Here is a 17,256-nt window from a genome sequence, read left to right on the forward strand (position 1 = left end):
ATACTTCTGCCAAGAGTCTCAAAGAAAGAATAGTAATTGTAATGACTATTATAGTCATTACAATGTAATGGGAGATGTATGTTAATTTGAGAACTATGACTAATTGGATCAGAATGCAGAACATCTGAATTATTCTTAATTTGGTGTTAATTATTCATTCTGCTTAGACATTTTAAATATAGTATTAGGACAAAATTATCAGACTTTTGTGGAATATATATGACTCTAGGGACACAAACCAATATGGGACAGAATTATAGACATATTATTCCTCAAGATGTCACATTGTAATATGTAGCACAGGGATTCTTGCGGTATAGAGTCTGAAATCCCGAAACTATATTCAAGTTTTTATGGGCCACATGCCTTTCTCTAGTACGAAGTTCCATTTTCTTAGATTCTCAGATGGTTTCATGTCCTTTGTGAAAGTTAAGAATCACAGATGCAGTGAGCATTGAGTGATTGCCTTGGCAGCCCTCCTTTAAAAAACATTTACATCTTCCTGTATTTTTTGCTTGTTTGTTTGTTTGTTTTGAGACAGGGTCTTACTCTGACATCCTGGAGTGCAGTGGCATGATCATGGCTCATTGCACCCTCGACTTCCTGGGCTCAAGTGATTCTCACACCTCAGCCTCCCAAGTAGCCGGAACTACAGACATGCGCCACCACACCTGGCTAATTTTGTGGGGTTTTTTTGTAGACACAAGGTCTCTCCATGTTTCCCAGACTAGTCTCAAACTCCTTGGCTCGAGCAGTTCTTCCATCTGGGCCTCCCAAAGTGCTGGGATTACAGGTGTGAGCCACCTCTCTCAGCTTATTCTTCTGTTAAAGGAAAAACTTGGTTCTTTCTGTCATGGTATCCTGAACCTCACAACTCTGTTTATTGAATGGTAGTGACAAAGCCACATGATACCGTAGATAAAATAAAATATAGCAATCTTTATGCTCTCAGCAGTCTTATGACAAAATATATGCAGGGGTTTTATATAAGAAAAGCATAATTATGAGTGTCAACCGAGAAGGAATTCCTTTCACATTTGTTCTCTTTTTTGCCCTCCTATACCTACATACCTATGTTTCTCTCTGTGTGTGTCTCTCTCTCCTCTCTCTGTCTCTCTGTCTCACACACACACACACACACACACTTTCTTACTCCCTCATTCAGACATACACACATACTCATACCCATTTATTGTTGCCAGTATTTTGGGCTTATTCATAGACCAGCTTTGGTTTGTTGGAGAAGGTTGGAAGTGAAACCAGAAAAGTTCTCATACCATCTTTGGGACTTTGGTATATTCAAAGAGAAACTGGAGATTTGGTTCCTTCAAATAGTGATTGGGCATATACTAACTGGAGTTAGGCTTAAGAACTCCAGTTAGCTAGGAGATGGCTTAAGAACCAGATTGAACTCTTTTAAGATTAAATTGTGACGTACGGCAAAGAGCAGCGTGTTCATAGACTTGGGACCAAATCACTTCACAGAAATTACTGATTTACTTTATACAGTCCTGGCACATACCTTTAATGGCTTCTGGTAAAAATTGGATCATAAATAAATACTTTCATGAATTTGTTTTGGGGGTTTAAAAGTTATGAAAACAAACAAACCCTACTGTATGTGTGCACACACACAAACTCCGCAACTGTCTCAGCTTCTACCAGTTGAAGGTATCCAAGTCTCCATGTTTGGAGTCCACATATTTGGCATAGAAACATAATATGTTTTTTTATTTGACACTGTGCTACTTAACTTTGTCAAATAAAACAGAAATGTGAGTTAGCCTTTTATATGGGCAAACAGGGATAAGCACAAACAACTGTTGAAGAAGGATTGTATATTAGCTCTTTGGAAGCTCTTTTGATAATAGATAATTCCCTGGAGGCAGTTGGTTTTTTATATACCTGAGTTTGATATTTTGCCAGTTGAGTTTCAAACAATGAAATAGAAATTCGTTTATATATTGCTTAGTCATTCTTGTTTATAAGAAGAGCATTCTGAAATTCTTAACTATGAATGGGCCCTTGATTTGAACCATATAGTTTAAAATGTCTGAAAAATTATTGGCTAAGTCCTCTTGAATTTTATACCTCATCGTTATGAGTTAGATGTTTCACTTATTCCTTCTTTGAGAGTTGTTTGGGAAAAAACCCTGTTTTTCCTCTGACTTCACAACAACACAACAATAGTCAACACAACTTCTGCGTTAGTCCATTCTTGCGTTGCTGTGAAGAAATACCTGAGGCTGGGGAAGAGACGTTGAATTGGCTCACAGTTGTGCAGGTTATAAAAGCATGGCTCCAGCATCTGCTTCTGGTGTGGGCCTCAGAAGGCTTCCAGTCATGGTAGAAGGGAAAGGGAGCCGGAGTACCACATGGTGAGAGCAGGAGCAAAAGCGAGAGAAGGAAGAGGTCCCAGGCTCCTTTACACAACCAAATCTCATATGAACTAACTGAGCAAGAACTCACTTATCACCAAGGGAATGATGCTAAACCATTTGAGAGAGATCCTCTCCCATGACCCGCTCACTTCCCACCAGGCCCTACCTCCAACATGGGGAATCACATTTCAACATGAGATTGGAAGGGGACAAACATCCAAACCATATCATTCCAACCCTGGCCCCCCAAATCTCATATCCCCACATTTCAAAATACAATTATGACTTCACAAGAGTTTCACAAGTCTTAACGCATTCCAGCATTAACTCAAAAGTCGCAAGTCTGAAGTCTGCGGAGTCTCATCTGGAGATGAGTTTCTTCCATCTATGAGCCTGTGAGATCAGAAATGAGTTATTTACTCCCAAGATACAATGGTAGTACAGACATTCGGTATACCTCCCATTCCAAAAGGGAGAAATTGGCCAAAAGAAAGGGGCAGTAGGCTCCATGCAAATCTGAAACCCAGCAGGGCTGTTGTTAAATCTTTTTTTTTCTTTTTCTTTTTTTTTTTTTTTTTATTTTTTTCTCTTTTTTTAAGCAGAGTCTCACTCTGTTGGTCCAGGCTGGAGTGTAGTGACATGATCACAGCTCACTGCAACCTTGACTTCTCTGGCACAAGCGATTCTTCCACCTCAGCCTCCCAAGTAGCTAGGACCTCAGGAGTGTACCACCATGCCTGGCTAATTTTTCTATTTTTAGTAGAAACGGGGTTTCGCCATGTTGCCCAGGCTGGTCTTGACCTTCTGAGCTCAAGTGATCTGCCCACCTCGGCCTCCCAAAGTGCTAGGATTGTAGGTGTGACCCACTGTGCCAAGCCAGTCATTAAATCTTAAAGCTCCAAAACAATTTCCTTTGATTCCCCATCCCACATCCAGGGCAAACTGGTACAAAGGTGGGCTCCCAAGGCCTTGGGCAGCTCTGTGTCTGTGACTTTGCAGGGTGCAGCCCCTATGGCTGCCCTCATGGGTTAGAGTTGAATGCCTGTGGCTTTTCCACACCGAGGTTACAAGCTTCTGATGGCTTTACCATTCTTGGATCTGAAGGACAGCAGTCCCCTTCTCACAGCTCCACTATACAGTTCCCTGGTGGGGACTCTGTGGCGGGACTCCATTGTGATGTTTCCCCCTGGCACTGCCCTAGAAGAGTTTCTCTATGGAGAGACTCTGCCCTTGTGGCAGGCTTCTATGTGGGTACCCAGTCTTTCCCATAAATTCTCTGGAATTTAGATGGGAGCTGCCAAGCCTTCTTTACTCTTATACTGTGCACCTACAGGCTTAATACCACATGGAAGTCGCCAAGACTTATGGTGGCTTGTGTTCTGTAAAACTGTGACCTGAGCTGTACCTGGGGCCCTTTGAGCCACAGCTGAAGCCAGAGCTACTGGGATGTGGGGAGCAGTGTCCTGAGGCTGGCCAGGGCAGCAATGCTCCGTGCCTGGCCCCTGAAATCATTCAGTCCTCCTAGGCTTCTTGGGCCTGTGATGAGAAGGGATTCCTCAAAGATTTTTGAAATGCTTTCAAGGCCTTTTTCCCATTGTCTTGGATATTAGCACCTGGTTCCCTTTTAGTCATGATAATCTCTCTTTTTTTTTTTCTTTTGGAAATAGAGTTTTTCTCAGTTACACTGGCCTGGAGTACAGTGGCATGATCATAGCTCACTGCATCCTTGACCCCTCAATCTCAAACAATCCTCCCACCTCTGCCTCCAAGTAGCTGGGACTACAGGCATGCACCGTCACACCCAGCTAATTATTTTATTTTTTGTAGAGATGGGGGGTCTTACGTTGTTGCCCAGGGTGGTCTTGAACTCCTGGGCCCAAGTGATCCTCCTGCCTTGACCTCCCAAAGTTCTGGTATTACAGGCATGAGCTAACATGCCCTGGCCATGATAACCTCTTTATCAGGTGGTTGCTCCACAACCTGCTTGGATTCTTCTCCTGAAAATACTTTTTCTTTCTCTATCACATGGCTCGACTGAAAATTTTCCAAACTTTTACACTCTACTTCCCTTTTGTATATAAGTTCTAACTTTAAGTCATTTATTTGCTCCCATATTTGATCATTGGCTGTTGGACGCAGCCAGGCCACATCTTGAATGCTTTGCTACTAAGCAGTTTCTTCTGCCAGATATCCTAGACCATCACTCTTAAGTTCAAACTTCCACAGATCCCTGTATTGTGTGCCCTAGGGTATTTCTAGGGCACACAATACAGGGTAACAGGCAGAGGTTGAAAGAGTTTGGAGGGCTCAGAAGAAGATAGGAAGATGAGGAAAAATTGATGAGGGTATCCCTAGGGGACACAATACAGCAGGTTCTTTGCTAAGATGTGACAGGGGTAACATTTGCTCTAGTTCCCAATAACATCCTCACTTCCATCTGGAACCTCATCAGCCTGGACTTACTGTTCATATCCCTGTCAGCATTTTCACAACCATTTAACCAGTCTCTCAGAAGTTCCAAATTTTTCCTCATCTTCCTGTCTCCTTAGCCCTCCAAACTCTTCCAGCCTTTGCCTGTTACCCAGTTCCAAAGGCACTTCCACATCTTCAGGTGTCTTCATAGCAATGCCCCACACCTTGGTACCAATTTTCTGTGTTGGTCCATTTCTGCAATACTATAAAGAAATTCCTGATACTGGGTAATTTATAAAGAAAACGAGTGTATTTTGGCTCACGGTTCTGCAGGCTGTACAGGAAGCTTGGCTCTAGCATCTGCTTCTGGGGAGGGCCTCAGGAGGTTTACAATCCTGACGGAAGGCAAAGGGGAAGCAGGTATCACATGGGAAGAAAGGAGCAAGAGAGAGAAGGGGGAGGCCCCAGACTCTTAAACAACCAGATTTCATGTGAACTGAGAAGTCACTCATCACCAAGAGGATGGCACTAAGCCATTCAAGAGGGATCCATCCCCATGATTCAGTACCTCCCACTAGGTCCCACCTTCAACACTGGGGATCACTTTTCAGCATAAGATTCGGAGGAGACAAACATCCAAACTCTATTAACTTCTGTGACCCAGTGTTGGGGGATGGGGGTTCCCACCAATAAGCAGCAGACACTAGCTAGGTATCCTCTAATTTTGACACTATCTTCCTGGACGTAGCATCAGGTCTCACAGGTTGAGGACTCAATCCCCAAGATTGCCTCCTGCCCTTTTCAGACACCAGTTATAAGTCTGGGCCTCTGGAACTCCTGACTGACTGGCTTCAAGTTGGGGTTTTCACAACCCCCTCTTTGGGTTCACTTAATTTGCAGGAGTGGCTCACAGAGCTCAGGGAAACAGGTTTACCGGTTTAGTATAAAAGATATTAACAGAGGATACAAATGACACATAAAACAAGGTATGAGGGAAGGGATGTGGAGCTTCCATGCCCTCCCAAGGCCACACCACCCTCCAGGAACCTCCACATTTTCAGCTGTCCATAAGCTCTCCAAACCCTGTCCTCTTGGGTTCTTATGGAGGCCTCATTACTTAGACATGATTAAACTATTGGCCGTTGGTGATCAACTTGACCTTCAGCCCCTCTCCCTCTTCCCTGAGGTTGAGGGGTGGGCCTGAAAATCCTAACCCTGTAATCATGCCTTTGCCTTTTTGCTGACCAGCCCCATCCTGAAGCTGTCAATCAATGTGAGCACACAAAAAGACAGCACTTGGGAGATTTCAAGAATTTTAGGAGTTTCTACCAGGAAACAGGAACAAAGACCAAATATATATTATATTTCACAATATCATTGGAACCTTAAGAAAGAAGCCTCTCTCCTTTCTTACAGCACCTGGAGGAATAAAGATAATAATAAAGATTGCTTTATTTATGAATAGTAATACTTTACAAAGTAATCTTTATTATCTTTATTCTAGTTTGCCCTTGAACCATTAAAGATTACTAAGTTGAATTCAGGCTAAGAAAAAATAGCAAAGAAAAACATTTATGTTTGAGATTTTAGTGATTTATATTCTGAGATGTTATGTAATGGAAATACTTTTGAGATAAAGCAAAAAATACTTAACATTCTTTTAGTTGTTGCAACTTATTTAAGAGTGTGTGTAATTCTTACCCTTGAAACCTCAACCCAGACATTTAGTGAATTCTGTTTTTGAAATGGGAAAATCAAGAATAAAGTCAGGTTTTTAAAAATTGTATAAAACGTGTAGTTGCTAAAACGTAATTTTAAGTCCTCCTTAGGGTTTCAGTTTAATGAACCCTAAGTCCTTAGGGTTTCATGTTGATAGCATATTATAGGAAATATTATGGCAGCTTTTTCTATTTTATAAGCTGTTTTTCTCTGAGATAAAATTTCTCCAAGGGGGATTTTTAATAGTCAAGCTTCCTTGACGTTTTTTTAAAAAAGACATAAACCAAACCAAGTATATTCTTACCTGTATCCAGTAAAGATTTATGTACATACATTTAGGAGTGATTTATACATATTTCTTGAAGTAATAATTTGTTTTAGGTGATTATATGTTTTATATATATTTGTGTTATACTTTACCAGTAGTGATATTGCCAAGCAGAAAAATTATGCAGCATCATAAAACTAACTTTATTTTCTTTTTAAAAAATATGTTCTTAAGAAACCTTACCTGGACATAATACTAACTTAAAACATCTTCTTTTAATATGTCTTATAGTCCAGTGTCTTAGAAATGACCCAACTCATTTTAGTTACATCTAGGAAATCAAAGGTAAAGATGGAGAGATTGATTGGGAAGGAGAGGAGGTTCATGAATTGAGAGTAGAATGTGTAGGAAATATGAAATAGATCACATCGAGTCTGGATACAACATCAGAATCCTTCTCAGTGCAGTGTTCCAAGTAGCTATTAATTACTGATTGGAGATTTGGCCTAGATACTGGTTTTATGACTAAAAATTGTCATTTATTGACATATTCTCTTTCTTCCAAGCAAGAGTAAAAATTTAGATGCTTACACCCTTGTCTTTATTCATCTGCTTAGAGGCTTACATCATTAGTGATCATGTCATAGGGCAAAATTGGGGTTCAGCGCCAGAGGTCACATGGTTCTTGGCTTCAGGGAGGCAAGAATTCAAAAGTTAGCCAAAAGAGTAGAGCGAAAGCAAGTTTATTAAAAAGTAAAGGAATAAAAGGGAGGCTGCCACATAGGCAGAGTAGCCCTGAGGGCTGCTGGTTGGCTATTTTTTATGGTTATTTATTAATCATAGGCTAAACAAGGAGTGGATTATTCATGAGTTTTCTGGGAAAGGGGTAGGGAATTCTTGGGATCAAGGGTTCCTTCCTTTTTAGACCGTATAGGGTAACTTCCAGGAGTTGCCATGGCATCTGTAAACTGTCACGGCACAGATGGGAGTGTCTTTTAGCATGCTAATGTATTATAATTAGCACATAATGAGCAGTGAGGATGAGCAGAGGTCACTGTCATTGCCTTCTTGATTCTGGCTGGTTGTGGCTGGCTTCTTTACCACAACTGGTTTTATCAGCAGGGTCCTTGTGACCTGTGTCTTGAGAAACATGTTCTGCCAAACTATCTTAATCAGCTTTTTTAGAACTGTGCTTTTCATTGAATATTTTTTTTTTTGTTATTGCATGTGCATTTCAGATGAAACACCCGAGAAATGTGGTCTTTGCCTTTACATTCTTAGAAAAGAATTGATGCCTTATTTAAGAAACAATCAGCTGGGCGTGGTGGCTTACACCTATGATCCCAGCACTTTGGGAGGCCGAAGCGAGAGCATCACTTGGGGCCAGGAGTTCAAGACCAGCTTGGGCAACAACGTAAGACCCCATTTCTACAAAAATAAATAATTAAATAAATAAATAAATAAATAAGTGGGGCGTGGTGGTACGCTCCTGTGGTCCTAGTTACATGGGATTCCTACGTGAGAAGAGCACTTGATCCCAGGAGGTCGAGGCTGCAGTGAGCCATGATCACGCCACTGTATTCCAGCCTGGGTGACAGAGTGAGCTCCTGTATCTTTAAACAAAAACAAGGAAAATAATATCATTTTTAAAAAATTTTGCGGGATTTTTTTTTTTTACATGTACTTTTGCCAAATTGCATGTTGCTGAAGAGTGTTATTAAGCACTGACAATGGAGTCTTCCTCAGTCAGTATGTTGAAATACTACGTTTCTTCCCACAAATAAGAACTGATTTGATTTTAAATGATTTGTTTTTCTTTTTTTTTTTCCGAGACAGATTCTCACTCTGTCACCTGGGCTAGAGTGCAGTGACGCGATCTCGGCTCACTGCGACCACCGCCTCCCTGGTTCAAGTGATTCTTGTACCTTAACCTCCTGAGTAGCTTGGACTACAGTCGTGTGTCACCACACCCAGCTAATTTTTTTGTATATTTGATAGAGATGGGGTTTTACTAGGTTGGCCCACCTGTTCTCAAACTCTTGACTTCAAGTGATCTGCCCACGGCCTCCCTGAGTGCTGGGATTACTTGATTTTAAATGATTTTAATCAACAATGATTTGAAAGTAAATTTAAGTGACTAAGAAGTTACTAAGTTCCTAAATTATTTACTCCTCATAAACAAGTATTTTCTTATCAAAGGCATTAAGGTTTTTCCAAGTAAAATTTTTTGGTATAAACTGTTTCCATACAATTTAATTTATGGTATACCTGTGGTTTTGCTTTTGCATTTGGATCTTTAGCACTTTTGGATGTCTGATGAATTTTAAAATATACTATTCAACGAAATGAGTTTGTTACTTGATACTGTGTTTACCTTTAGAATAAAGTGTTAGGTACTGATGATATTTTAGGAGAACTGACTTGAACTCATCTCCTGGATTCTAAACTCGGCACACCACTAATTTGTGTGCTGGGTCACTTCACTGCTAGAACTGCTGTGGCTCTTGCTGCCACTGTGGCTGTTTGCTATCACTGTGGTAGTGTTTGCCATAGAGCCATCGATCAATCTGATGGCAAATATGCGAGTATTTTTCTGTAGCTCAAATCCAACAGCTTTGCAAGGGAAGTAGCTTATCTTCATTTGGCAGGAAGCCTGAGAGAGATTGAGTAATCTGCCCTAAAATTTGCTCATAACTAGGTTATGCCCTCTAGTTTTCAAGCTGCTTAGTTTTTCCCTCTCTAAAAGGGTATGATAGTACCTGTATCATAGGGTAAGCAATTACTTTGCTAAGGCTACAATGAGCAGCATTTCTGTTTTAAGACTTAGTAGGAATGTATTCATGACCCAGCTCAAACACCACCTCCCCAGCAAAGTGTATTCAGTTCTTTCTTAGACAGAAGGATTTGTTCTTCTCTAGGTTTCTCTAACAGACACATGCAAATCTGCAAGAGCCAGAAATGTTTCATTTGTGTTTTTGTTCTTTTGTGCCACTATTCTTCTCCCCTCCCCTCCTCCTCCAAGAAGAAACTAGCATGGTGCCTGGCACTTGGCATGAAATGACAGGGCATGTCACATCTAACAAATTAACCAAATGGATCTTTTGAAAAGTCTCTTCTTTATTACGTTTTGGAAAATTGAGTGCAGCTAATTTGCCCAGGGCCTTTTGTGTGAATACGAGCATCATCAGCTAGTGGCTTTTTCTTAAGTAGCAAGCTACGTTAAATCACAAAGGGTAAAAGTAGAAAAATAATGATTATGAATGAAATTGTGCTCTTTTAAAATACTTTTCATTATCAACAAACTTAAAATATTTATACTTGGTTATTGTAAAAATATATAAATTATAAAAATAAAATTATAAGTTTATTATTCCCTACAGGCACATTTCAATTTCTAAGCAAAATCTTGTTCTTGCTTTTAATGGGCTCTAGTTTTTGTAAACTATTATCCTTGTCTTATTATTATTTTACTAGTGCATTTAACTAGACCTTTAAGATATTGGGGTTTTTTTGGTGTATTTCAAATTTGTATAATAGACATTGCTCTATGTAAGAAGATAATCAATACTTATGGACTTTATAAAAAGTTAGCACTTTTGCTTCCTATTGAAAATTATTTGGAATTCTAAAATACAATTTTAAAACAAATTGGATTCATCAAATGGTAGAAGACAGTAATTTATTTTTGATGGGATGTTTTACTGTGAGAATCTAATATATAAACTTCCTTGATTTCCCATAAAACTTCCAATAAGCATTTTTAAGTATAATTTTCCTCAGATTTCTTCTGAAGAATTCACTGATTTTAACATATCACTGACAGTAAGGCAGTAAAAAAAAAAAAAGGGAAGGGGAAGGTGTTTCCTGCCTTTTGTATAAACCCAAGGAACCTTGAAATTTACAACTTAAATCTGAGTCACAGTCTAGATTTCATTTCTTCTATAGCTTGGATGCAATTAATGAACTTTGAACTCATAATTTGTGCTAGCCCTTTTGGTCTCTTTCCTTCCCCCAATTTATAGTTTTCATGTGTATGTTTTTGTTTTTCTTGTATCTTTTCTCCTATTTGCTATTTATTTGATTAACTTTTGAATCTAAGTATGTAAGACTGTCCATACCACTGTCTGTCCTGTGCTCTCCAGCATAGTAGCCACCAGCAACATGTGGTTATTGGGTGCCTAAAAAGGGGCTGGTCTGAGTGAAGCTGTCCATAGTGTAAATTATGCACTTGATCTCACACACTTGGTAGAAAAAAGAATGTAAAGTTCCCAAATGGCATATAAATTACTTGCTGAAATGACAGTAGTTTGGATATATTGTCATATGTTGTCCCCAGTTTATTAGAGTTCTTGCGTGGGGGAAAGCGGAGAGAGTTACTGACAATAAATTCTTCTGGTTAGATGGTGGAGGTGTTGCTGCTGTTGCTGCTATCCTCCCTGACCTGTTTTGTGTCCTAATAGATTCCGTGGTGAGCAATAACTGAAAGTTGAATTTAGGATTGCTTCTGGCTTTGAGGTTTTTAGGTTTCTACCTAATGGCTAAAGGATTTAAAATGTAAACCAGTATATTTATATTACTTGTTTTTCTTTTAACTTGTATCCTTATTAAATTTCATTATTTAGATGATGACAGTGGTGTTAGCTTAGACTTGAATATACTGAGATGTATAAAGGAGCCAGGCAAGTAACAAAGGAATGAATTCATCCTACGTTAGATAATGTGGAATGATACGTGTGCTGTGCAACAAGAATGTGCACTGTCTAGAGGTTGGGTAACCTTATTCCTGTTTAGCTGATTATGGTCTTATGGGTATATATGGACTTGTGCTTTCAGATCTTTCAGATTTCTAAGAAGAGCCAAAAATCTGAATTTTTAAGAATCTTAAACCTCTCAATTTTTAAATACTGATAAGTAATGCAAAATTTAAAAATACTTATGCTGGCCAAACTAAATATAGCTGTGTTCTGAATGCTACTGCTTGGTACTTCAGCCCTAAGAGGCTGCTTCTTGGAAATAAATATAAGTTTTAGGTATTTTAAATGACCTAATTAAAGTATACTAGTTATGAACAGAGGCTTGGGAAGCTCCTGTTGATGAATGGCTTTTAAGTTTTACACCTTTTAGAGAATATTAATCTCAAAGTAGTGAATAATTGTCTTTTAGTTTGCTTTGAAATACTGTTAACAGTTTCAGTGTACTTTTTGAGTATATATTTCTAGCGTACTCTTATATATGGAAGTTACTCTGCTCATTTTTTCTTACATGCTTTTCTGTAGTTATTTTAGTATGAATTGTTTTCCTGAACATTTAGAAAAAGGTTTGTGTCAGATTGCTTGTCTCATCTCACAGAGCCCCCCCTCAACCCCCACCCCATTCTGGTGTGTGTGCTGTTCAGAAGTATGATGGGTTGTTTTCTGAGATTTCCTGGCTCTGTTCCCCTCCCCCTACTTTCATGTGGACTTACTTTTTCCTTTATCTCTTCTGTCCCTCTCCTGCTTGGCCGAAATTTCACTCCCAGCAGTTTCTCTAGTGTGAGCCCTGTGTTTGGAGAGTTCACAGGAGCTCCAGGTTTCTCCAGCCCCAGGCATCACTGCAGGCCTGCCTTGCACTCACCAAGTCCTGGAGAGGACTAAATACTTCCCAATTTGAGCTGCTATCTCCAATTCACCCACAGCGCTTCCAGTGAATACCTATTGGCTGTTGGGGATTCTCCTGTTCTCAGATTGCTCAGATGCTCTGTGGCTTCTCTCTGCTTTCTTCAACAGATACTGATAATATCTAGTGCTTGGGACTGGATGCTACTTGGCGTGGTTCATAGAGAATACTTTTCCACCTAGTTATGTTGTAAATGTTTCCCATGGGTTTTGGATTTGCTCTCTACTTGCTCTGTTTATGTGTATTGAGGGCAGAGGGAATCAGGAAGGTCTAGAACTGCTGCTTCTGTCCTCCCAGAAAATCCACATGCACTAAATTGGTAACCTGATGAGTGGTGGCAAAATGTCAGACAGTCATGTTTGAATAGGTTTACAAATTATATTTGAGAAAAACAGTATTTTTTCTATAAAAGTAGGGAAAAGGCTAAGCAGTCATTCACTGCTTCTTATAAAAATTCTTTACCAGAAAAAAAAAAAAATCATAGAAAACTTCAAGAAAAAGAATTGATTTAGCTCAGTGTTGAAAGTGGTTTGTATTCCTGGCACTTTATACTCCCACTCCCAACCAGGGACATGTTGTTTCAGCCACAATAGGTTACATCACTAACCTTTTGTGGGTTTTGTAAACCATTGAAGGATTGAGCTCCATGGAGTAATATTTACTAAGGGCCAGTTTGCTCAGTTTTATGCACAGGAAGGCAATACAGTGTTGAAATACACATCTGTTTCAAGTTCCTGTATCTATAAGACACTTGTCTCTCTTGAAACTTAAAGGAAAATGTGTATGCACACTGTTTTATATGGATTTGCAACAGTACAGTAATCCTGAATTTCGGAACTTAACTTTCGGTATAAAAAGTTTGGTTCTCTGCCACACGGAATTTCAGCCGTATGCTTGAGTAATGTATATAAAGATTTAAAAAATAGATGGGATTATTTAAACTAAAAAAAGATGGGAAAGTTACTCCTAAGCGTAAATACTGTGTTCTATGACATCAATATATATACCTTATTTTCCCTTCATTTCTGTTTGAAGGTCTCAGCCAATTTCTTCTCCAGTCATCCTCCAGTTTGGTCATGCGGAGACCCTTCTTCCACTGCTTTCTCTCATGGGCTACTTCAAAGACAAGGAACCCCTTACAGCTTACAATTACAAGGAACAAATGCATCGGAAGTTCCGAAGCGGTCACATTGTACCTTATGCCTCGAACCTGATATTTGTGCTTTACCACTGTGAAAATGCTAAGACTCCTAAAGAACAATTCCGAGTGCAGATGTTATTAAATGAAAAGGTGTTACCCTTGGCTTACTCACCAGACACTGTTTCATTTTATGAAGATCTGAAGAACCACTACAAGGACATCCTTCAGAGTTGTCAAACCAGTGAAGAATGTGAATTAGCAAAGGCCAACAGTACATCTGATGAACTATGAGTAACTGAAGAACATTTTTAATTCTTTAGGAATCTGTAAGGAGTGATTACATGCTTGTAATAGTTAGACAATTCCTTGATTACAGGAAGCTTTTATATTACTTGAGTATTTCTGTCGTTTCACAGAAAAACATTGGGTTTCTCTTTCGGTCTGGACATGAGATGTAAGAAAAGATTTTTCACTGGAGCGGCTCTCTTAAAGGGAAACAAATCTATTCAGAGAAACAGCTGGCCCTGCAAATGTTTACAGAAATGAAATTCTTCCTATTTATATAAGAAATCTCACACTGAGATAGAATTATGATTTCATAATGATACTTGAAAAGTGCTGGAGTAACAAAATATCTCAGCTGGACTATTCTTAACTTGATTGAACTGTCTAGGAACTTTACAGATTGTTCTGCAGTTCTCTCTTTTCCTCAGGTGGGACAGCTCTAGCGTTTTCTTAATCAGGAATATTGTGGTAAGTTGGGAGTATCACTTTGGAAGAAAGTAACATCTCTAGATGAGAATTTGAAACAAGAAACAGTGTTGTAAAAGGACACCTTCACTGAAGCAAAAGTCAGAAAGTACAATGAAAATAAATATTTTTGGTATTTGGTATTTATAAAATATTTGAACATTTTTTCAATAATTCCTTTTTACTTCTAGGAAGTCTCACAAGACCATCTTAAATTATTATCTGTTTGGACAATTAGCAGCAAGTCAGATAGTTAGAATCAAAGTTTTTCAAATCCATTGCTTAGCTAACTTTTTCATTCTGCCACTTGGCTTCTATTTTTATATTTTCCTATTATATGAAATGTATCTTTGTTTGATTTTTCTTTCTTTCTTTATAAATAGTTCTGAGTTCTGTCAAATACCATGAAAGTATTTGCTATAATAAAATTCTTGTGACTTTACTACCAGGTCTTTTCTCCTTTCCGTGTCAAAATACAATCAATAATTGATGGTAGAAGTTTGGAAATCCAAGCAGCTTTGACTCACCTGGCAATTTAAAGCAATTTTTTTTAAATAGAAATTTTCTCAAATAATGGATTTGTTAATGCATTTTATTTAAATTCATATACACGTTAAAGGTAAGATATTTCAAAGGAAAATCTGATATTTTTCTTTAAAATATGTGTTTATTCTTATTAAACAACATGCAGCAAAATCCCCTACCAGAGTCTCCTCTTACTAGTTTTATGGTACTTTGCTTTCAAGGAGACAGACCATAGGAAAACCAACACATGTTAAGGATATCCATGTGTCTGCGTACAGATTGTCATATGTGACTTGGATTAGGACATTTTCAAGCCAAACTTCAGTTGATAAAATTGGAAAAATCAGTTTCAGGCTTAAAAAAAAAAGGCAATAAGATCTTTTTTATCACCCATAGTTGAAATATTTTCTAGTTAATGCTTAGTCATTTGAGTTTTTTAGCCAATGAAGTTATCATATGCTAATTTAGAGATAAAAATATTTTTAATGCTTTCTCTATTAGTAAGAAAACCTTGTGTTGCTTTTGGTTTACAAAATATGACCCAGGGGCACCTTTAAAATGATGTCATATTAACTGTTGGGTTATGTGACCTTGGCAATACTTTTTTGAATAGATCTTGTAAGGTTAAAAAAAAGTAGCACTAATGAGTAAGTAAAAGAAACAAGCTGACAAACACTGGGAGCTGTAAATATAGTATGTATGCTATGAAAAGATGAAGAAGGACCATTTCAACATGGGATTTTCAGAAACTGAATTATTCCCGAATGGACATGATATATAAAATATTCTCAGAACACAAATTCTAGAAAGAAGATATAAAGGTTAGAAAGAAAGGATCCTGGGTTGAAGTGACCTTAGGAAACATGGGGTTATCCTATGGAATGTCTCTGGCTTTTAATGTTCTATTGTTTATTATGAATAAAGGAGGCATTATAGTAGATTACATTTTTTTCTATCTTGCTTGACCTGAGTACATTCTCATTTACAGTCATCATAGATTGTAACTCCACATCAGGAAAAAGAGATATCATATTCTTCCAATTAAAGATTTATAGTTTGAGTTCCATACTGGAAAACTTGGGAGGAGGTTAACTTTAAAAACTTTAACTATTTTGTCATTACTGAAATAATGTATTTTAAGATGAAAGGATTCTTAATTTCATTCTTTAAACTAGCCTCAATTCAATACTCCATGTACTATATTCTGTGACTCACCACCCTTTAGCCTAAAGGAACCCAATAGCATGTGTTTCATCCAAAATTTTTCAAAGTTTCTAATTTATAATCTATGACAATTGTAAATGAGAATGTACTTTGAAAATTTTTGGATTAAACTAACACATTCCATTTGGGTTCCTTTCAGGCTATAGGGTGGTGAGTCATGGAATTAAATACAAGTGGAGGAAAAATTGTACTCAATTGTAAATCTAAGTGTCACAACTGTGTATTGAAATTATGAGATGCAGAGATCCCTGATTTTTTGATTAGAGATCTTCAAATGAATGATGTTTTATAAAATAGATGATTAGCTGCTAAATGCTGCTGGTGCATTAATACACACTGCTGATTCTGCAAAGTTCTGGTGTTCTCATTTCTTTAAAAAAAAATGTAAATATGCAAACAAGAAAACAAAATGATGAGCACCATATCCATCCTATTTTATCAAAATTAACATTATAACATTTGTTTTAGATTTAAATAAGCGCTGTTTTGAGGACTTTTGTATACCTCCATGATTCTATTAGCCTTATACCCTGTCTAGAGGTAATCATCAACGTAAAATTCAGTTTTCATCATTGCACTGCATGCTTGATTCTGGAAGCTTGCAGTATTGTGGGAGTTTTACATTTTTCTATAAAAAGACTTACATTCTCTGTATCATTCTTGAATTAATAATTTTTGTTTTAACTGCTCTATTTGTTTTTCAAGACTTTTAAAAAATCCTGATCATTTGTTGCAAATTAATACCTTCAATTTATCAATGCCGGTTGAGTACTTTTATATACAAACACTATACTTTTAGTCTGGGCATATAAAGATGAATGAACTTAGGGTTTGTTTTTTTTTTTTAATTAGTCAAGAAGTTTATCTTAAAAGATCTGAAAGCATTTATTGTCTGACACATTAACTTAATATTTTGTATCCTTTGAATACTTTTCAAAGTATCAAAGACTATGAAAGTTTCATAGGAATTAAATTTCATTGTTCAATAGGACATGACTATATAGTCATCTTTGAATCTATAAAGATATATTTTAAATATTTCATATGAAAATACTGGATGGAGGTTAAGCGTGGTCCATTTTTGCTAGTGTTACAGAAGTTGTGATACTATTCTGGTGTTATTCTCATTTAAGAAATGTCTAAAATGAGAATCTCTAGATAAAAACTAAAGGTATTATCTA

At 37.7% G+C, this 17,256-nt stretch overlaps 1 protein-coding gene across 3 annotated transcripts in view; it reads left to right on the top strand.

Moving 5' to 3' along the window:
* The window catches only part of MINPP1 (multiple inositol-polyphosphate phosphatase 1), a 52,450-nt gene extending 37,682 nt beyond the window's left edge, over nucleotides 1–14,768 (top strand). For all 3 annotated transcript variants that reach the window (XM_025397632.1, XM_025397633.1, XM_025397635.1), the window contains one exon: nucleotides 13,471–14,768. In XM_025397632.1, coding sequence (XP_025253417.1) covers nucleotides 13,471–13,867 — 397 coding nt within the window. In that variant the 3' untranslated portion in view covers nucleotides 13,868–14,768. The remainder of the gene's footprint in view (nucleotides 1–13,470) is intronic.
* Nucleotides 14,769–17,256: the final 2,488 nt, after the last annotated feature.

This window comes from Theropithecus gelada, chromosome 9 (genome assembly GCF_003255815.1).
Source record: "Theropithecus gelada isolate Dixy chromosome 9, Tgel_1.0, whole genome shotgun sequence".
NCBI lineage: Eukaryota > Metazoa > Chordata > Mammalia > Primates > Cercopithecidae > Theropithecus > Theropithecus gelada.